The following is a 21773-nucleotide window of genomic DNA, read 5'->3' as shown; positions in this document are numbered from 1 at the left end:
CTGTTTGGGGTCCCTTCTGTTTGAGCATAGGAACATGGCTTTAGAAGGTCTTTATCTTTCTATAGAGTGTGTAGAGCACTTCAGTTGTATCATATGACATCCTCCATCAGAGATAACAAAGTAGAGGCATTGCAACCAAAGGACTCTGAGACCCACACACTGATAAAAGTGTCTCCCAGCTGTCCTGTTGCCATTCCACTTCGTATATAACGTGAAGCCCGGGCTTTCTAAAATATCCCTGTACTACTCAACCACAGAGCCACACAATCACTGTAGCCTGAACTGGTGCTGCATGGGGTACAGAAACATGTAGAGGCCAGTAGTGGTGGCACACACCTGTAATCCCAGGTTCTTGGGCAGCAGAGGTTATAGGATAGAGAGTTCAAGCCCACCCTGGGCAACATAGCAAGATCCTGTCTCCTCCCCCATAAAAAAGAATAAAATTCTGTGGATATCAAAGATACAGCCAGCCAAAAAGTAATGAATCTTGTAGGTATTTGGCCTTATACTTATCAGACAAATTGTGTAGAGTAATTAGACTACAAATAAATCCAGATAAGTATGCCTGTTGCCTTTATTGTGCATTGGCAAATGTTTGAATGGGGAGGAGACTGGAGCATGGATTAACTCTGCAGAACTGGAGAACTCTCAGGACTGAGCACTCTAAATTACCATCTGTGCCAAGGTAGGAGCCAGCTTCTTGATGTTTTTCTTTAATGCACTGTGAATCAGATCTAGGCCTCTGAGTGATGACCACATGATCTTGCTGAGGCATATCCCTGACTGGCAGCCTTGCCTGTGTTTCATGTCGCACTCCATACTCAAGAACACCATTCTTGGCTGCTCTCCAGACATGGTCCTTCACATGCACACGGAATTGATGTTGCACCTAGACCTCCTGACACAGACAGGCAGCAGACTCTGAGGCGCTGCATACTTGCCGACAGGGCTCAAAGGGTCTGGCCCTGTCTGCATTGTGAATCAGAAGAGACTCTCGTACTTCTGCTACAGTATCACAGACTGACACTCTGAGGATCCGTTTCACCCATTAAAATAAGCTAGTCTGTTTGTTTTGTTTACTTTTGTCTTGCAGTTCTGGGGATTGAACTCACAAGCCCTCGACCACTAAGTCACACTTTTTTATTTATGTTTTGAGACAGGCAAGATCCCACTAAACTGCCCAGGCTGGCCATGAATTTGTGATCCTCCTGTCTCAGCCTACCCAGTAGTTGAGATTATAGGCCACCACACCCTGTGCAAAAGTAATATTTTTAGAAGTCTGCTTTTGTGACGTAACGTCAGGGCCTAAAATAAGTTGTTTGCATGTATCAACAGTCTCTAAGGAGAGTTGAAACAGTGCTGTTCTTCAGGTGGCAAAAAATGCTGGTCAATGTTCAGTCCCGCTCTTTCCCTTCCCAAGTATGATTCTAGGGGAAGAGAGAAATGAGTATGGGACAGAGAGGGAGGTTACTGTAGGTACACATTTTCTTTCAGTGTTTTATTTACTCTAGCCCACTGAGCACATGATGAAGCAGTTAGTAGACTCAAACACATGCCTGTTTGTATGAGTTTGACCTGAACCCCAATTCCAGTCTCCTTTGAGTGCTTACTAACCTTGGAACCCAGGAAAGTATCTTAATATTAAGGCCATGATGGCAAGCCTTTAGAGCTTTTAGAGCTTTGCAAAGCGCCGGCTGCAGCACACATGCCATAGGTTTGCCACCACAAGATAGAACAGGACCTGCTTCTCACTGTGACTGCACTGCCAAAGTCCAGTCCAAGCTCTTTGTCTCTCATATAATGGCTAGGGTATGGAATAAAGGGAGAATTTTTTTTTCTTTTTTTTTTTTTTTTTTTTGTCTTTTTCATTTTTATCGGTACCAGGGATCAAACCCATGACTGCCTGCTTGCAAGGCAGGTGCGTATGCCGCTGAGCTAAATCCCCAGCCCCTTAAAGGGAGAATTTTTAAAAATTCTGAATATTCTAAATGAGAAGTAAAGCTCTTGGGCAAGAGGAAGACACAATATGCAGTCTCTCTCACCTTGCCATCCCATTTCATCCTTCAAGTGGCTTTTTCTTAAGACAAAATCAAGACTGCAAGCCTTTTTCCTCAAGAAAAGCAGCAAAAATCACAACTGTTTCACCAATTTTTTGCACCAAGAATTCTCTGTTTAAAAAATTTTCCCCTCTGTTAGATACTGTATATTTTTACATTTGTCTAACTTTGTTGGTCTTTGAACAGTTTCATGTACGTGAAAGTTTTTTCCACTATTTTTTCCTTTTGTGCCATACTGGGTGCTGAAACCCCGGCCTTTGCACTGAGATATATCCCCAGACCTTTATTTATTTTTTATTCTTTTTCTTTTTGAAACAAGGTCTCACGGAGTTGCCCAGGCTGTCCACACATATGCAGTCCTGCCATAGCCTCCCAGAGTGCTGGGATTAGACATGTGCCATATACCTAGCCTTTTTTAGTCTGTTTTAATAACCAAACATTTCATATTTTAAGCATTTTGGAGAATTTTTCTGTGGCCCTTGTTTTTCTGTTTTTGGATTTTTTTTTTTTTTTTTTTTTTTTTTTTTTTTTTTTTTGAGACAAGCTCTCACTGTGTAGCCCAGGCTGGTCTTGAACTTACAGTGATCCTCCTCCCTCAGCCTCCCAAGTCTTAGGTTATAGGTGTGTGCCATCATGCCTGGCTGCCTCCATTTTGGTAGGTTTTTTTTTTCTTTTCCATATCACATCCACACTGTAAGTGAACTCCCTACAGCACTCACTCTGTACTAATTCTTTGTTTTTCCTTTTTCCTTCCTTCCTTTTCTTTGTGCTAGGGGTGAAATCCAGGTCTCATGCATGCTGGGCAAGTGCTCTGCCATCAGGCTGCTCCCCAGCACCCTCATCCCCACCTCCTCTTACAGGCCTCACCATTCATCTGTCATGTTTTTCTACAGCCATCAGCCTGTCTGCATTGTGACTGCTCGAAACCATCATTTTTAACTTTTTTGCTTTTACTCTTTTCCCTCCTCTCTGAACTGCCAAGGTGCTGTGCACAGGTCACTGCTGGTTGTGTGACACCAGCATGGTGGCACCTGTGGATCTGTTGCAAGCTGGTACATGCATTTTTCCATCAAATAGTCATCCACTTTATCAAGGGGACACTAAGGCCTGGGTAGGTCACTCAGCAGGAAGCAGTAAGTAAAGCTCCACACATGGCTCTCCTGACTCCCCATCCAGTTCATTTTATACCAGGACCGGGCGTGTGATTGAACACTGACTTACTCCTGAGACTCACTAACTGCACTGGCAGTGGGGTAGGTCCTTTCCAGAGCCACATAGGTGCTTCCTAAAATTTGAATCACTGCGTTCACATGTTTCTAAAATTCTCTGAATGTGCCCACTCTGGAAAGGTTTCCAGCTAGTTTCCCGGAGTAGGCAGTGACTGAAACCCCCTCAGGGATGTCACCACCCTGTCTCTACTGTTTCTGCAGAGCACTTTATCCAGAATCCCTGTCTCTCTTCAGGTGCTTCTGCTTCTGTGGTGCAGGCCAGTCATGGCCTAGAAGCGTCTGCTGGCTTGGGTGGCAGGACATGTCCTGAGGTATGGAGTGTTAGTTCTCTGTACCACACATTGTGCCACAGCTGCCACCAAGCTTTTTCAGCACCCAGCTGGCTGGAGAGCTGCGTCCAGACACACCTCAGCCTTCACCTAGGAACTTTGAGCTGCTTGGGGCACTGAACAAGGGGGAGCCGTTTCTGGGGGAGTTAGGAGATAGGGTTAGAAACTGTTTAGTGACAGATCCATGCTGACCTCAGAAGTCTCTGTCTCATGCTGGTGTTGCACAGGTTGTAGTGAGTGACAGCTGGTTCCACAGTGCTTCTGAGCAGAAAGGGACCCAGGACTATCTAGTCTCATCTCATTTATAGGTAACCGCACTGAAGCTCAGAAAGGTGAGGTGATTGCCAGGTCACACAGGAAGCGCATTTCAAATACAATTTGCTGATAAAAACTGAGGACCAGTCCAGTACTTGGTGGGTATAGTTAGAATAGGGAAATGCTACCTGTGCCTTGGTGCCCTGGAAGTGCAAATTTGGGGAAGACATCTAAGGAGGACCTAGTGGCTTCTGTGCTTCCCCACAGGGAAGCTGCAGCTGCTGCTCTCCCAGTGCTGGGGAGCAGCAATGCCATTTTGTTTTTTGTTTTGTTTTGTTTTTGGTGCCTGGGATTGAACTCACAGCCTCACATTTGCGAGACAGGCACTTATGTCGCTGAGCTAAACCCCCAGCCCCTTAGCAATGCCATTTTGAAACCTCTGTGTCAAGGGAACTGCTATCCTTTAGGAATTAGCATCTGAATGTGTATGTTGCAGAGCCCAGGAATGCAGCCCACATTGAAGCCCTTGGAGCACAATGCAGTTAGAGGGCCCCACCATGAGTAGTCTGCACATACAGGGAGCTTGATGACCCAGTTAGGCCAGGCAGGTGGTGTCTAACATCATTGTACTTGCACATCACAAGGCACAAGTCAGAAGTATGCTCAGAGGCCACCTTCCCCAGTTCAGCCCACCGTGGATTCCAAGTCCCACCACGTGTCCTGTCACCCCCTGGAGGAGTCCCAGCAGGCCTGCACATGCATTTGGGAAATGATACATTCATCTCCCATAGCTTCCTGTGAGTGTCAACCTTAGAACCTGGATCTTCCTGCCATGCTCAGGACCTGTCCTGCAGGTTTCTGAATCATCTTATACTAGTGACCTGCTGCTGACCTACTGCCTGGCAAGGGAAGTGCTGTGGAGTCATGCCCACATGGTGATTCTGCAGGTGGGCACATTCCCCAGGAATGCCCTCACCCAACTGCTCATGCAGCAGGAATTCAACCAGGAGTCCTTGGCTTATCTTCATTCAAGGAAGGCGACTGGGTGCTGCTCAGTCCAGTGACTGAAGCACTTTCCCAAGATCAGCACATGTTAGAAACAGTGCCTAAAAATGTTCACTGCTTGGTAGCTTTGTATTCCAGGTGGTGTTGCATGCATGTGATTACAGTGTAGTAGCCAAAATTACAAGACCCTAGCCTCATCCCTACCCTCCATATTGAGAAATCCAATTGGTATCTATAAAGAGGCTAAAACTCCCTAAGGGGAATTCTTGGGCTTTAGAAACTCACATGTGGCTGGGCATGGTGGGACACACCTGTAATCTCAGCACTCGGGAGGCTAAGGCACCAGAATTACTGCAAGTTCAAGGCTAGCCTGGGTTACACTATGAATTCAAGACTATCTTGCACTACATAATGAGACCCTGTCTCAGAAGAACCCTACATGTGAAGCAGGCATAGTAGCTCACACCTGAAATCCCAGCACTCTGAGAGATTGAGGCAGGAGGATCACAAGTTTGAGTTCAGCCAGGGCAACTTAATGATTTGGTGAGACCTTGTCTCAAAGTAAAAAGGGCTCAGCAACAAAATTCTGGATTTAGTCCCCAGTACCTCATAAATATATATCTACTCATATGTGAACAGACGTACACAAATTACCTTCCCTTCTTCCCCCTATCCTCTGGCTTGGTGTTAATATTTAATAGACTACCTGGTTTCTCCATTTCAGAATTTAGACAGGAAGTATAAACACTAGCAAGTGCAGTAAGCAAAAGAGAGTCCCCAGTAATGGAGGTGGTGAGAATCAATGGGAGCGAGGCCATAGTATTCTCTTCCCTTTGTTGTTCAGATTTTATTATTAGAAAAAATTTTTAAGACAACAGTGAAACAAATGTAAAGCCATGAATCAAGTGGTTCATCCTCCATACAAGGAATTGTGGCATCTTTCTGTAGGGGTGCGTGTGTGTGTTCCCATGGGGAATGAACCATGGGAACACTGAGTTACAACCCCAGTCCATTTTTATTCTTTTTTTTTTTTTCCTCGGGGGACGAACTCATGACCTCACACTTGCCAGGCAGGCGCTTATACTGCTGAGCTAAATCCCCATCCCTGTTTTTATTCTTTAAGACAGGTCTCACTAAATTACCCAGGGGGCTCAAATTTTTGATCCTCCTGCCTCTACTTCCCAGAGTACTAGAATTGTAGGTATACCCTACCGTACCTGGCTGCCTCCTATTTCTTTTCTTTTTTTCTTTTTCCTTTTACTTAGTTATAAAATTGAGGCACCTTCCAGGGAAGAATAAAATGTGGATTCATGTAGAAATCTGAGTTCTTTGGAGGCAGATACTACACATAAAAGGCAGGAAGAAGGGTGATTAACATTGTTCTTTTATGGGTGGTACACTGTTCTGATGTTTTGAAGCATGTGATAATTAAGTAACCCTACACTTTCCCCCCACACATTCTCATCCTCCTAAACACCACCACGTTCCTCCTGGGCTTTGTGTGACAGGCAGCCCACTTTCAGACCAGTTTCATTTGTGGATTCCTTAAAGCCTCTCTAAGTCTGCTGTCCTGAACAAGTGCTAGTGCCAAGTGTGGTCAGGTTTGTGCTTATACCTATGGCCTGATAGCCGAGAAAAAGATGCTGAGTCCTGGTCAACAGAGTAGGGACAGTGTCTTTGTAATGGCAGACAGTAGACTTCTTCAGTGTACACAGGCCAGCCCAGAAGAACCACATTCCAAGATACCTAGGGCCTTTGGCCAAACTCTGGCTTCTCTTCTGTTTTCTGGTGCTCCTTACCAATGCTTCCTGCAAGTTGGAGATACTCAGTATGGCAACCCAAAGAGCTGTTTGTGTGAGTGTCATAGAATTTCATCTACACAGTAATAGCTGCAGCTGGGCATGATGATGCATGCATGAAATCCCAGCACTGAGGAGATTGAGGCAGGGGGCCAACTTCAAGGTCACCCTGAGCTGCATAGCAAATTCAACTACATAGTGAACTACACAAGATCATAATCTTAAAAAAGCAGAAGTAATAACTCCTCCGCAACTTTTCTGGATTTTTTTATTGTTTTGTTTTTCACATTTCTGTTCTTTCAGAAGAGCCTCGGTTTCCAGGTAGTTCTTAGGGCTTGAAGAAAGAAACAAAGGCTGATAATTACTAGTTGATGAATGAATGAGGTCAAGCAACCTGGACCCATAGTGGGTCTTGCTTCCCCTTGAGTTCTGTGGCTTTGCATTTTATCTTCACCAGTCTTAACCTGCTTGCTTCGTATGCTGAGAAAGTTCATACAACTCACCCAGATGCTACTGTGTTGTTCAACTGCTTGTTTATACTGCATTATGTCTGGAAATACTAGCTGTATCTCATTTGGAAAGTCTCTCAGCTGGAAGAGAGTTTCTGGTAATTAATTTCCCATGGACTTGATTTTCTACACAAATGTGGAGAAGATGAGCAGGGTCTACCTAGCTCTTTGTGGAGAGTTTCAGATATCGGGTAAAATTGACTGAGGGCAGATTCTAGGACACACACCTGTCTTCCAGGTTATTAGGGAAGTGAAACAGGAGTACCGTAAGCTTGAGGGCACCCTTTGCAATTTATGAAGGTCCTGTCGCAAAATTTTAAAAAGGTTTGAGAATGTTATCTGGTGATACAGCCACCTGGGGTTCAGTCCTTAGTACCACCAAAAAAGACTTGGAACACTTCCCCTCACATATACAGGAGCTATCCCTAAAAAGAAGGTAGATAACACAGTTTCGTAGGTACAGAGGCCAGAGGTGAATGCTACGGCACACTTGAGCCAGGGACAGAGAGGAACCTCTGCAGGCCTCTTGTTGCCTGCCCAATAGAATAAGGAGAGACTTGAGGAGGGACAGCATGCATGTCCAGTGAGCCCACCATGTGCTGTCACAGGAAGAAACCAAGTGTGTACTGGAGATGGTGACCATGAAACTTTCTTGTCAGAAGCAGGAATCCCTGCCCAGCACATGATTGGTGTTGGTGATACACATCCAGCATGCCTGCACTCAGGAAGCAGAGGCAGGAGGCCTGTGGGGCTGCAGCCAGTATGGGCTACATAGTGAGACCATGTCTTTAAATTAAAAAAAAAAAAAAAAGGATTAGTAAAGAATGGAGCCACAGAGCACTTGAGATTCAATGGCAGTCAACAGGCAGGCTGCGTGAACTGCCTCACTAGGAAATATGGAGGCACAGGGAGGGTCCCCAGAAAGTAGTGACTCACTGTGCCAGATGTTACCATTCTGGCTTCTAGCACTTTGTCCAGGCTTCACAGTGGCCCTCTAGAGTGATTTCTTCAGAGGCTAACAGGACCTCCCACCCCATTAGCCTGAGCTGCAGAGCCAGGCATTGAGTACAAACCTGGGCCCAAGCTGTCACCAGGAAGACACACTACCTAGTGAAAGCACCTCTGCACACAGAGTGAGTACAGGCTAGGAGTGTGGACAGGAAGGCTTTAACATATGAGGCAAGCAGACCAAAGCCAGTCTTCAAGCCACCTGTACAGCCTTGATGTGCTCATGCCCTGTATGTCATCACCACTGGCTGCCCCCACCTTCTGGCCCCCCATTGCTGGGGATTGAACAGGGCCCCACTTGTTCTAGCCAAGTGCTCTGTCACTGTACATCTCAGCCCTTTCTAATTCTGTTTTGAAACAAGGTTCTGATAGGTTGCCCAGGCTGGTCTTAAACTTGCAATCAGGTAACTGGGATTATAATTGTGTGCCACCATGCCAATCACCACTGGCTTAGAATAAGGTTCACCTGTGCTGGAACAAGTGCCAAGGGCTTTTACAAGTTTCCTGTGATTCATGGCATGATTTAGTTCTAACCACCAGGCTCTCAGACCCCAGTGTTTCACAACCTGCTTTGCATATCTTTTATGTGATCACTGTTTTATGTACTTCCCTATCCCTTCAGAGTTATTAAAATTAGCATGTTGTACAACTCTGTCCTTTGACAAAAGAGCCAAAAAAACATATACTAGAGAAAAGACTGCCTCTTTAGTAAACAGTGCTAGGAAAATTAGACATCCACATACAGAAGATTGAGTCTATACCTATACCTCTCACCATGTACTAAACTAAAATCAAAGTGGATCAAAGATCTAAATGTTAAAACAGAAACAATCTGCTGGAAGATAAAACCGAACTCTTGAAGACATAGATGTAGGCAAAGATTTTCTGAACAGAACCCCAGTAGCACAAGAAATAATACCAAAAATCAACAAATTAAAAAGCTCCTGTACAACAAAGAAAACAACCAATAAAATGAAGAGACAATCTACAGAAGGGAAAAAAGTTTTGCCAGCAACTCTTCAGACTAAAGACGGACATCAAAAAGATATAAAGAACTCAAAAATTAGACTCACCCCCAGAATAAAAGACCCAATCAAAAAAAGGAAACAAAAATTAATAATTTTCAGAAGAAAACTACAGACAATAAATATATGAAAAATGCTTATCATCATTGACCATCAGAGGAATGCAAATTAAAACTACACTGCAATATATTATTATGCCAGAAAGAATGGCTCTCATCAAAAAATCTAATAATAACAAATGCTGGCAAGACTGTGGGGAAAAAGGCTTCCACATTGTTGTGGGAATGTAAACTAGTGTGACCACGGCAAAAATCAATGTAGAAGTTCCTCACAAAACTAGGAGTAGAAATTCCTTTTGACCCAGCTATCCACCTCCTAGATATCTCTGCAGAAGAGTTCGTATCATCCTATTACAGGGATCCATGCATACCCATGTTCATAGCAGCACAGTTTTAATACATCTTGGAAAGTGTATGTGCCCATCAGCAGATGAATGTATAAGAAAAATATGCTGCTACACACAGTGGAATACTACACACCATAAAGACAAATGTGAGTCGTTCATATGTGAAAGAATGGATGTGACTTGAAAACATAATGTTAAGTGAAATAAGTCAGACACATAAGCTAAAGTATCACATGATTTATCTTATATGAGAAACACTATATATAAAATACATATATGTGTTTACATACACATTTATACTAAAAGTTTTTCTTAGTTCATTGAAAAGAAAGTTTAAATACATATATGTGTTTACATACACATTTATACTAAAAGTTTTTCTTAGTTCATTGAAAAGAAAGTTTGTTACTGTCTGGTCAGTTGGTTAGTTTGGGTTTTCTCTCTCTCTCTCTCTCTCTCTTCTTTTCTTTTCTTTTCTTTTCTTTTCTTTTCTTTTTTGGTATTAGGGTTTGAACTCATGACCCCACACTTGCCAGGCAGGTGCTTATGCTACTGAGCTAAATCCCTGGCACGGGTTTTGGGTTTTTAAGACAGAGTTTCACTATGTAGAGTTTCACTATGTAGCCCAGAGTGGCCTCAAACTCACAGTGATCCTCCTGCCTCAGCCTCTTCCATGCTGGAATTACAGGTATGTGACACTACACCTAGCCTGTTTGTTTCTTTTTGTAGAATTTGTCTTATTTTTTCATAAAATTAAAAAATCAGTATATTGTGAAAAGAAATCTACATACATTTAAAGTGTTGTCTAAAAGATAAAAGTAGGTTCCTGACTAGAGAAAATCAGACTCCAAGGGCTGAAGGAGCTATTGAGGTGCCCATGAATCTCTGACATGGCAGCATCTTTCTAGTACCTCACCGACTAGGTTCTCCTGCTTCTCAACTACCTGCTGTCCTCTTCCTCCAGACAGCCATCTCCCCATGCACAGATGCAGCCATTAGAATCCGCCTTTCCAAAACAGCTGAGTGAAGCCAAGCTCATTGTGAAGCCTCTCCTCTGCCCCTCAGAAGCCACTTGTTCCTCTGTGACCTGAGACTGGAATTCAGCAGCAGTTCCCTGTCTCTCTGTCTGGGGTAAATCCTTGGTAAAGTCTCAGCTGACTTCGCACCTGTCAGTATCACCTGGGGCTTGGTCTGCTGGAGGACTTCAGCACTCTGGCCTTGTGCCATGTGTAAAGATAAGCCACCTGCATCCCAGCAGTCCTAGAAGATGAGGCAGGAGGATCATAAGTTTGAGCCCAACCGGAGGAGTTTAGTGAGTTAAGGGGCAAGACTACAGATATTAGCCTCACCTCTTTGTAGGTTTGCCTAGGACTCTGGAGTTTCATATACACACTAGGGACGATCAAAATATGTGATCAGTATTGGCATTTTTTAAATTATGCTACAGTAAAAGATACTTTCCCCTTATCCACTCACTTCAAACACTTTATCTCACTGTTCTTGCCATTAATCCCCCGCACTGTAAGCACACTCATCCCAATGTTCTTGACACTTTCCAGAGCAGTTCTGGAAGTCCTCTTTCGTGAATGTCTGTACGGTATGTGATCAAAAACATAGTGAAGACTGCTGCCAGGTGCCATCCAACGAAAAAGCAGGCTCATAAAAGCTGTGTCCTCATCCACCTTATTCACCAGATCTGACACCATGAGACTTCTGGCTCTTCCCCAAAGTCAAAATGGACTGAGAAACAAAATGAAAGAGAAACATTTTGATTGGATTCAGGACATCAGGGAAGCCACAGCAGTGCAACTAAAGACACTCAGGAAAGAGGACGCCAGAACTGCTTCAGGAAAGTGGCAAGAACAATGAGTTAAGTGTGTTTGAAGGAAGGGGGATTAGTGGAAAATGTGTCTTTTACTTAATAAATTCATTCACCATATATTTCAACCATGTCTTGTATATCTAATTGAAAAGCAAAATTGGTTAGTTTGCTTTTCCAGTACTAGGATTGAACCTGGGCCTTTTTGTACTAAGCTACATCCTCAACCCTTTTTTTATTTTTTATTTTGAGACAAAGTCTTGCTGAGTTGCCAAACTTGTGATCTTTCTGCCTCAGTTTCCCAGAATGTTGAGATTACAGGCAGGCACTGCTATACCTCATGCAAATTGTATTTACGTTTGTGTTCTATATCTTGCTGGATACATACATAGAAGGAGAATAGAATAAACAACTCGCAGGGTAGCACTCAACAAGCAGATTCAGGTACAAAACTTGGATACTTCATCGTGAACAACCAAAATGATTCATTATTACATGATGAACTTACACACCTGAGTGATTTCTTTTTGTGTCTTACAAAAATGCTGTTACTATACACATTTTTATGTGGAAATGGGTTTTCATTTCTCTTCAGCATTCCTGCCCGTGTGAAATCCAGGTTTACCTTTGAGGAGCTACCAAACCATTTCCAGAGCAGTTGCCCCCCCCCCATGGTCCCTCTATGGCAAGCGGGCTTTGAGCCTCCGTGTCACTGCTGACTAGCTTATTTTCCTGTCATGGGGTCCCTGATTTTTCTGTATCACTTTCTCCCTCCTGTCACTACCACCTGGCATCAGGCTGCCTCCGTTAGCCACCATGGTGCCACCCCATCCCTTTGGTGGCTGCCAGATAGATGCCTTACTTTTAAAGTTGTTTGATCTGGGCTTCTGGACTCTTCAGAGTGGCATCAGTGTTGTGTGTCATACAGATCTGGCTGAGTCCTTGTTCCCTGCTGTATGGCCTTAACCAGGTCCTTATGGAACTTCCCCAAGCTTCAGTTCCTTCACCTGTGAGGTGAAGGTTGCAAGTCTGCCCTCCTGGGGCTGCAGAAGTGATTTGCATAGCGAGCACTGAACAAATGGTAGCAGCTTTTGATGCTGTTGCTCCTTTCTAATTTGTTCCATGAGCCATGTGGAATGTCAGGTGAGATCCACAGTCTCACTTGGCCTGAGACACTGAGCACATGGGTGTAGTAGGTGGAATGGTGGTGACCACCACTTGTGTCTGTGTGCTCCCTTGCCTGCTCCCAACCCCTGACACTCGAGGAGAATTGCTTCCTGTCAGACACAGCTGTCCCATAAATGCCACAAGCTGCACACTGTGTTGCTTTGCTTTTTGTTTTTGTGTACTTTTTAGTACTGGGGATTGAACCTGTAACCTTGTGCTATGCACATTCTCATTTGTGAGCTCCACCTCCAGTGAGACCAGCACTTTTGTCTTCAGCTGCTCTCTGGTGAAGAAAGAATTCAGACATGTCACACACTCCAAGCACTGCCGCATACAGGGCTGAAGCAGGACACTTGCAGAAGCAGTGTGATGGCGTAGTCTCCTGGAACCTGGTGGAAATGAGATCAAGAGATGGCATCTGTTTCCCAGCTAGTGGCCTGGGCAGCAGGCGCAAGGCAGAAGTGCAGAGAGTGTTGTCCTACATACCAAGGAAGGTGGCAGGAAGCAGGAGCAAGAGTGTGTGAAGGACAAGAGATGCAGTTCCTACCAAGGACAGCAGAGAATTACCAAACTCAGTAACAGTAGAAAGGGTCAGGCTACACTCCCTCCCCATGCACACCCTGTGCTGGAGACTGAAGCCTCGGTCTTGACACTGAGCTGCACCCCAGCCCTTTTTAAAATTTTTATTTTAAGGCAGTCTCATCAAGTATCTGTTACCCAGGCTGTGCTCAAACTTGAAATCCTCCTACCTCAGGCTGCCAGAGTGCTAAGATTACAGGCTTGTACCACCACATCTGCTGAATTTTTATGTTTTTAAATCCTTGATACTTAAAGAGTGGGGTTAGCTGGGTGTAATGACACAAGCCTCAAATCACAGCACTCTGGGAGGCTGAAGCAAGAGGATCACAAGTTCTAACTCTAGTCTCTAGAAAAGAAAAAGAGAAGAGGGCTGGGAATGCAGCTCAGGATAAAGGCACTGGGTTCATTCCCCAGTGCCAGAAAAAAAGAAGGAAAGGAAAAAGGAAGGAGTTTAAGATAGAACATTGATGGTATAACACAAAAACTACCTTAAACAGAGAAATTCTTTATATTACTTAACAGTGTGGTGAGTTAACTAATGGGCACTTTGTAACAGCCAGCTGAACTGAATCAATGTGATTCTGAGTGGGGAAGGCCCACCTGAGAATTGTTACCACAGCATAAAAAGAGAACAGGAGTGGAAGATGGTGTGCTGTTTATCCTCCTGGGGAAGCTTGTCACACCAGCTTTCCTCATATGAACTCAGCTGTTTTCATCATTGGAGGAGCTCGGGTCCTCAACTTGAGCATCACTTCTTACTCGAGTGCAGATCCCTCAGCCTACTGGCCATAGGTCCTTCATTCCGCTGGTACAGACCTTTCTAGCTTCCACCACTGGGCTTTGGGCCTTCCCAGTGCAGACCCTTAATACAGACTCCCATGAGACATTGTGGTCTCTAGGCCTCCAGTTGGACTCATGAAGGACATTGCCAAGGGATCCAGGCCTTCAGCTAGATTCTTTGGATCTCTAGTGTGGTGGACAGATCTCTTGCATTTGACTCTTTGGGTGAATATTACAAAATAATCCTATAAATTATGTGTCCTCTATTAAATCTATTCCTTTGAAAATTCTGATTACAATGGTGTGTATACTATAGGTGTGATACAAAACAAAGAGGGATGGACTAGTGTTAACACTGCACATGTGTCGTAGTTCTTGTGTTTTTGGAACTGGTGGGGCGCACCTCAGGGCTTCGTGCCACATTGTGCAGTGCTGCAGGGGCAAAGGAGGTGAGCTCTGCCAGCCACCCTGACAGACTCAGAAATGCTAGTCCAGCCCTACAGCTGGACATAATTCCTTCTTGCCTCGTCTCATGCTCTACCAGTCTTCTGTCTCCAGCATGTAGTCTTCAGCTTGATGCTACCTGCTGAACTTTTTTGGTTTGTTCATTTGTTTTGTTTTTTGGAACTGAGAATCAAATTCAGGACCTGATGCCTACCTGCCAGGTACTGTGCCACTGAGCTATACCTCCCACCCTCTGCCAGCATTTGTTCAGTCCCTAGAACTCAAACATCACCAGTTGAGCTAACCCCAGTACAGTATCAGACAGCCCATTTCCCAGGCTCTGATCTGAGCACCTCCTTGAGAGCCCTATTGTGGGCCTGCTGTGGTCCATCCTGGATCCTGCCTACCTCCCTCTGAAGGGCGCCAGTCAGACTCCTCTGTGCATCTCCCCACCTTTGTGTACCTGCAATCTCTGATCTTGTCCTGCAGACCTGTTCCGTCCAGTAGGTCCTAGACACCTAACCCAGTACTAATTCACAGTCAGACCCTCCTAGCTGTGGGCTTAGTACCAGTCACACAACATGAATGAAACTCCCTGCTGCCATGAATGAACCTGTCCCTCTGATCTTCCTGTTTGTGCATAGCCATAGCCACTTGGGCCTCTGTCCTGTCCTCACATGTACTAGCTGGCCCCATCTTGAGAATTTGCACTAGCATCCATTCTGTGTGCGATGCACCTCCTACAACACCTCTGTTCCTCCCAGCCACTATTGCTCCTGCTTAAGTCCCATCCCTTTTTGCTGAGAATGGAGCAGAACAATCACCTTCCCTGCACACTGTGTCCAGGCATTCAGCCACCTCTTCCCATTGATCTTCATGTTTCCTGTTGGCATTCCTGTACCCAGAGTCCTGGTTTCCAGCTCTCCCTCCTGAGGGTTGTACTCAGTAGGGGGAGCAGTCACTGTGGTATCCAGGTGCAGCCACCCTGTGCTCTGGCCCTCCAGGTCAGAGACACAAAAACCAGGTGAGTGAGCCAGCCAGGGGTGAATGGGATCCCAGAGAATTCAGGAAGTCAGTTTCCATTCATGAGGTTTGCACACCCCAGCTTGTGCTTGTGCTATACAGCTCAGCACAAAGGCAGAGCTGCTTAATAATCTGGTAGTACAAAGCTAACTGGGATTCCAGACATCATTGTGGACACTACACCCTGGGAACACTGGTGAAGCCATGCTGCTGTATGGTTGGTTTGTGACAAGCATTCCCTGTCCCCAGGCCACTCAGTTCATTTGTCCTTCTGTCCTCCTTTGCAGAATGGATTTTGGGGTTGGATACAAATTGTACTAGGAAAGATACAGAGTGCATCAAATTGTGATCTGTCCCTTTGTAGATGTGAACGATTAGAAGAACAACTAAATGACCTAACAGAACTCCACCAGAATGAAATCTTGAACTTGAAGCAGGAGTTGGCCAGTATGGAAGAGAAAATTGCCTATCAGTCTTATGAACGGGCCCGGGATATCCAGGTAAGTGTAAAGAATAAGGTTTTGTAAAAGCAAACACTAGAGGGTTAGAAAAGGAGAAGACAACAAGAGGAAAGTCAGGGAGACAGTCTTCAGCAAAGCTTGTACTCGCTGTGATACGCCTGCCTTCTTGATGACTTGGGCGTGATTTCAGACATCCATGTAGCTCTAGAGAGGTTCACCAGACTGGGAGATGTGTCTGAATTGCAGGAAATCAGAGTTCCATCCACTGGTTCCAGAGCTGCTGTGACCCTCCTAAGGTCATCTCACCTCCACTTTTAAATGGGAGATGGGGCTGGGCATGGTGGCTCACACCTGTAATCCCAGCACTCGGGGGGCTGGGGATTTAGCTCAGCGGCATAAGCGCCTGCCTTGCAAGCAGGCAGTCGTGAGTTCGATCCCTGGCACCGATAAAAAGGAAAAAGAAAAAAAAAAAAAATAGTTTCAATCCCAGCACTCGGGAGGCTGAAGTGGGAGGATCGTTGTGAGTTCAAGGCCAGCCTGGGCTACAAAGTGAGCTCAAGGCCAGCCTGAATCCCATCTCAAAAAAAAAAATAGGAGATGGGGCTTCTGTTACAGCTGCCAAATCCACGTCCCTGGAAGGCACATCACCATTTGACATTAATGTTTCAGACAAACAGCCTGTTTTATCCCATGGAGAAATAGGAAGTTTAGTTTTGTTTTGTTTTGACCAAGAGGTCAATCTGAGGGACCAGGTTTCAGTGGTTTCCTACAAAGGCCTTTTGAAAGAACCTGGTCCAAAAGAATGGAAGCTCAGCAGAGCCACCAGCAGCCACCGAGGGCATCTTCTCCAGACCTGGAGTCTTGTTGCTGTTTCTGGCAGTCCTCCTCAGATGGTTCTAGACAGAAAAGCACTCAGGCCACCCACTGTGTAGCTGGCTACAGGAGCGTGTTGCCTGTACCTGCCTCACCCCTAGGAAAGCAGGGTGATTAAAACCAGGGCCAGGCACTGCTGGACACAACTAAGGACATGGGCTCTGGTTCCTGGGTAAACTCTGAGTGAAGGCTTAGCCTTCAGGGGAGCATATCTCTCTTGATGCTTGGTCCCCTGTGTGAGAGCCACCAAAGGGAAGTGTTTCCTCATGAGAGTAGTCGGTTCCTTCTCATTGAGGTCAGGTGCTGGCTGAATTAGAAAACACAAGGCAAAGTGTACAGGGAGGCATGCTCAGAAGATGCCCACAGCAGTAGTTATAGGTTGAAGCAGTTGGAAACAACCTCAAGTTCCCAAGAAGGAACTGACTAAAACACTGGGACACACACAGTCTGCAGCATGCTGGGCAGTGGATAAAAGCACAGGGGATCTCCAGGTGTTGGCCTGAACAGGCTTCAAAACCTACTGTGCAATGAAAAAGTAAGCTGTGGGTGGATTCCTATAGAACACTATTCGTGTTGAGCTAGGAAATAAAAGCCAAGCCCTAACCTCTCTAGGTCCCTAGTTACAAGGCTGAGTACTTGCCAAGCTGGGTTTTCAAATAAAAATTTGTGTTTATATTAAGTAACTATACATGTCCAGAGTAACTTAGATTAATAATTTTTTTTACCTCAACTTGTGAGAATGGAAGATTAATAATTTTTAAAGGAAAAAATCAGACATCTGCAGTCTTGTCATTAAAATGTACTAGATCAAATAAATTAGAATGGCCAGCTACCTGGGGATGCCCAGGGTGCAGGAGCAGGTGACACCTACTTGAGGGAGTCCTAATTGGAAAGGTGGGCAGTGTGCATGCATGGCAGCAGGCCTAACCTCCTGTCCCACCCCACCCCACCCCATCCCGCAGGAGGCCCTGGAGGCATGCCAGACCCGCATCTCCAAGATGGAGCTGCAGCAGCAGCAGCAGCAGGTGGTACAGCTAGAGGGGCTGGAGAACGCTACTGCGCGCAACCTGTTGGGCAAGCTCATCAACATCCTCCTGGCTGTCATGGCCGTGCTCCTGGTCTTTGTGTCCACAGTGGCCAACTGCGTGGTCCCACTCATGAAGACACGCAACAGGACGTTCAGCACTTTATTCCTCGTGGTTTTCGTTGCCTTTCTCTGGAAGCATTGGGACGCCCTCTTCAGCTACGTGGAACGATTCTTCTCGCCCCCTAGATGATGCTGCCCAACACAGTGATCCTGCCCACGGTGCACATGGAGAGCAAGACAGCGGCCAGCCTGCTCAGGAGCCCCTGCAGCAGCGGAAGAGTTGAGTGAATCTGTTTACATTTAGAATAATGTTTTTTTCTTCAAGAGACGCAATTGCAATAGTATTTTTTAGATTTTATCCAAGAACTTTTTTTGGGCGAAAATCTTGGATCATTTTTATGTAGCATGATTTCCTTGGGATGCAATCTTAAACAGTCCTTTAACATGAACCCACAGTCAGGGCACCATGAAGGGCATTCAGAATCGTGGCTTGAAGGACTGTACTCAGACTCCTGAAGAGATATGGAACCAGGCAGCACAGCAGTTACAACACCCTCCCTGCCCAGGCCCACTCCACGCCCAGGCTGACTACTGTGAAATCTGACCACATTCCAGGTCTGAATGCTTGGATCCAGGGTGAAAGGACACACACGTTCCCTGACTTCTCGCCCCAGTTGGCTACTGGTGCAAACCCTGGACACATGCTCGCTGGTAAACACGGGCCCTGACCCTGCCAGGAGCCATGAGGAGCCCAGAAGGACCCTGCACAGTCTGCAGTGTTGTGAAGTGGCCCTCTAAATCCTTCGTTTTAAGCAAAATCCCTTGGCCACACTTTTAAGGTTTTTTTTATATGTGTATAGTTACCAACTTAAAAATAAAAACCTGAACCGCATACTTGAAGAATGTAATACTCAAACTCTCAGTGCTTCCTTATGGTTTCTAATAGGATTTTTATTATTGTTATTATTATTATTATTGGGTTTTTTTGGAAAGGGTTGGGAAGGTCTTTTATTTTTCCTTTGAAATAAAGAAGTGCTGTTTTTAAATGAAGATGTGTGAATATGTAAGTGTGCTGCCCCTCCTGTCCAGGACAGTTCAGGGAGAGCCTTGTTGTCCACACTGCCCTCTGCAGCCCCTGGCTCCAGATCCAGCTTGCACTTCCTTCTCTGGCTGCTGCTGCTTTCTGGTGTCCTGCTGCCCCCACACAGCCACTTCCTGGGCGTGGCTTGTTTGGAGAGGCAAGAGGTATTCAGGGAGAGGGGACTCTTTCTGCAGACCAGTGTGGTAGGGCTGGGACTGTGCTGCCCAGGTAAACGTTCCTCTGATGACCTTGGGCTAGGAGTGTCATTAGGAGAAATCGAGACTGTGTTATGAGGGACATAAGTAATTCCTCGTATGCCCTTAATTTATTAACACCCCAAATTACCAAAACCAAAGCGACATGGAGTCTTCTGTCTGCATTCTGGCCCCAGCACCCTCATCGCAAAGCTTTATTCTGTTTGCCTAAGAGAATCAACTAAAGGGGATTCTCCTGAAGAACAGAAAAGGAAATGTCAGGTTAGAAGGACCCAGATTGTGAGTGTGAAATGTTGCCAGCTTCCTCCTAATCAAGACAGACTTACTACCCTAACCCCGCTCAGTGGACTTTTTATAGGCAGTATAGAAAATGAGCTGAGCCTTCTTCCCCACCCTGTAGCCAGCTCCATCGACATGGTGGAATTTAAACTTTTAGAGCTTATCTGGTTAGTCTTTCCCTATTACCCTTAGTGTTGAGTCACAAATGCTCTTCCTTCACAGCCTGGTTGTTTACAGCCTGGTTGTTTGCAGCCATGTGACGCGCAGGGGCGCATACTCTTACCAAGCCGAGCTTACTTTGCCTGTTCCCCATGCCAGGACAGCTCTGGACTAGGTCAGCTGCCTGCCTGTCAGGACAGCTGACATGACAGCTGCAGCCTCCTTGTGCTGTGGTGGGCTGGCCTTCTCAGCTAGCATATTGTCCCCATAACCATGTTGACGCTTAACTCAGGTACCCCAATCCTCACCCGTCACCTCATAGCACCCAGAGCAGGGACCATAGGGGTGTGATTTCTTCAAAAGGTGTTCATGCCAAAACCAAACTGTCCCGGAGCCTGTGTGTTTCACATGTTAACTTTGCCTGAAGATACCGCAGTGACCATAACAGGAGTACCAGAGGATGACTTGACCCTGTCAGTCCAGCAGTTTCTGGTTTAGCTTAATTGCTCAGAGTAGAGAAAGATGCCGGCCAAGCTGTTGGAAAGATGCTGTAGCTGCAGTCAGTTCCCCAAACACAACCTTTGAGGCTCCTGCTTCCCGGAGCTCGCAGGTTCACAGGCGCTAGATAGAAATCACAGTGACAGCAGTGATGTGGTTCCCATGGACTAAGGACAGTTTTTTCTCTCCAAGGAAGGTTTCACCTCTAGAAAATCTCCCGGAGCCGTGCCAGACAGGCCAGGCTGATCCCCTTCTTCCTCAGGCTGTCTTGGGAAGGATGTCGGTGCAGCTCAGACACACGGTGACTCTCACTCTCAAGTCACCTGATCACTCACAAGGCCCAGCGTAGTCTGTGTTTAATGCTTTCTAAAACCCCTGTGTCTGTTTTCATGCCTGCCCATCCTTCCCACTGCCCAGCCTGGTTACCTTTGAGTTTCTCTGCATCGTTCTTGGATTCTCCCATCTGTTCAGACCCCTTTTGATAACTTCATACTGTGGTCTCATATCTGTTTGGAGTGGAAAATTCTCACTTCATGCTTCTCTTTTTAAAAAGACATTGCGCACCCCCTGTGAAATGAATCATTCCTTGATTGTGCATCTGTGCTGCTGGTGCCAAGCCAGGTGAGCAAGGCTGGCTGTGTGGTAACTGGGCGTCCACTCAGTGCACCCAACCAGCAAGGAAGGCTTCCTACTCCACTGGCTCCTCACCATCTAAATGAAGGTGAAACCTTCCACGTTGTGAGTAGGTCTTCTCTCCTGTGTCCCACAGGGTGAGATGGACTCCAGGAGGAGTGTGGGAATCGAGCTTTCCTTGCTGGCCGTGCTTAGCGGAGGGCATGCCATGGTGTGGTCTTGATGGCTTGTGGTTCTGTGTCCAACCACATGTTTCACTGTGGTGCAGCCAGAAGAATGCTGGCCTCCACATGGATTCTCACAGGGAGCTGCCCTTCAGCCTTGGGAAATAGACATCCAGAACCAGAACCAACATTAGGATCGACAAGCCGGCACAGACAAAAACATGGTTCCTACACTACCACCCCCACCAAATCCTGGGATTTCAAGTGTGGCTCTGAGAGTTTTAACATTTCTGTGTGTGGTGTATGCTAGGGCACCCCTCTGTAGGGACTGACTACTAGACTGTGTTTTATCCAAGTGTGTAAGAATAAAAACTCACATGCACGAATTGGGAGTATAGAGATGACATTTGTGAACGCGTGAACGTTAACACTGTAGTTGATAGACCTTGAGCTGCTAATTGTTGAGAGAGAATTAAATTTATGTTCTGTCTGGTTGCTGCTGGTTGTCAGCAGCACTTTTATTGTACATACAAATGAAAATAAAGACCTCAGCTATTAACCCGGTGGTCAGACTCGGGTTTATTTTTTCTTATTTTTGTACACTCATTGTCCAGTGGCAAATAATTTCATGCTGAAAACTTTCCCCTGGTTTGCACATTAAAAAGTGTGAGAGCATGTGAGTGTGTATGTGTGCGTGCATGGGGGGGGGGTGTACCTACTCATGTACATGCTGCATGTGCACAGTATCTGGAGGCTGTGACTGCAGCTGGCCCGCTCTAACAGCATTCCAGGCCCGCCCGCACTCTCCTGCAGCTCTGTGAGCCTCCCTCCATTCTCTGGAGAAGTACTCAAGCAGCATCGACCAAATCCAGCATCCACCGACCCAGAG

At 45.9% G+C, this 21773-nt stretch overlaps 1 protein-coding gene across 7 annotated transcripts in view; it reads left to right on the top strand.

Moving 5' to 3' along the window:
• The window catches only part of Tmcc1 (transmembrane and coiled-coil domain family 1), a 209061-nt gene extending 187618 nt beyond the window's left edge, over positions 1–21443 (top strand). For 6 of the 7 annotated variants that reach the window (XM_063237767.1, XM_063237766.1, XM_013145036.3 and 3 more), the window contains 2 exons: positions 15799–15934; positions 17731–21443. In XM_063237767.1, coding sequence (XP_063093837.1) covers positions 15799–15934; positions 17731–18045 — 451 coding nt within the window. In that variant the 3' untranslated portion in view covers positions 18046–21443. Of the gene's footprint in view, positions 1–11316; positions 11923–15798; positions 15935–17730 lie in introns of those variants that run through there. The other variant, XM_063237768.1, reaches the window with a different exon arrangement.
• Positions 21444–21773: the final 330 nt, after the last annotated feature.

This window comes from Cavia porcellus, unplaced genomic scaffold, assembly GCF_034190915.1.
Source record: "Cavia porcellus strain 051 isolate PalLab524CR breed Dunkin Hartley unplaced genomic scaffold, mCavPor4.1 scaffold_27, whole genome shotgun sequence".
Classification (NCBI taxonomy): Eukaryota; Metazoa; Chordata; class Mammalia; order Rodentia; family Caviidae; genus Cavia; species Cavia porcellus.
This window is presented reverse-complemented; position numbering and strand designations above follow the sequence as displayed.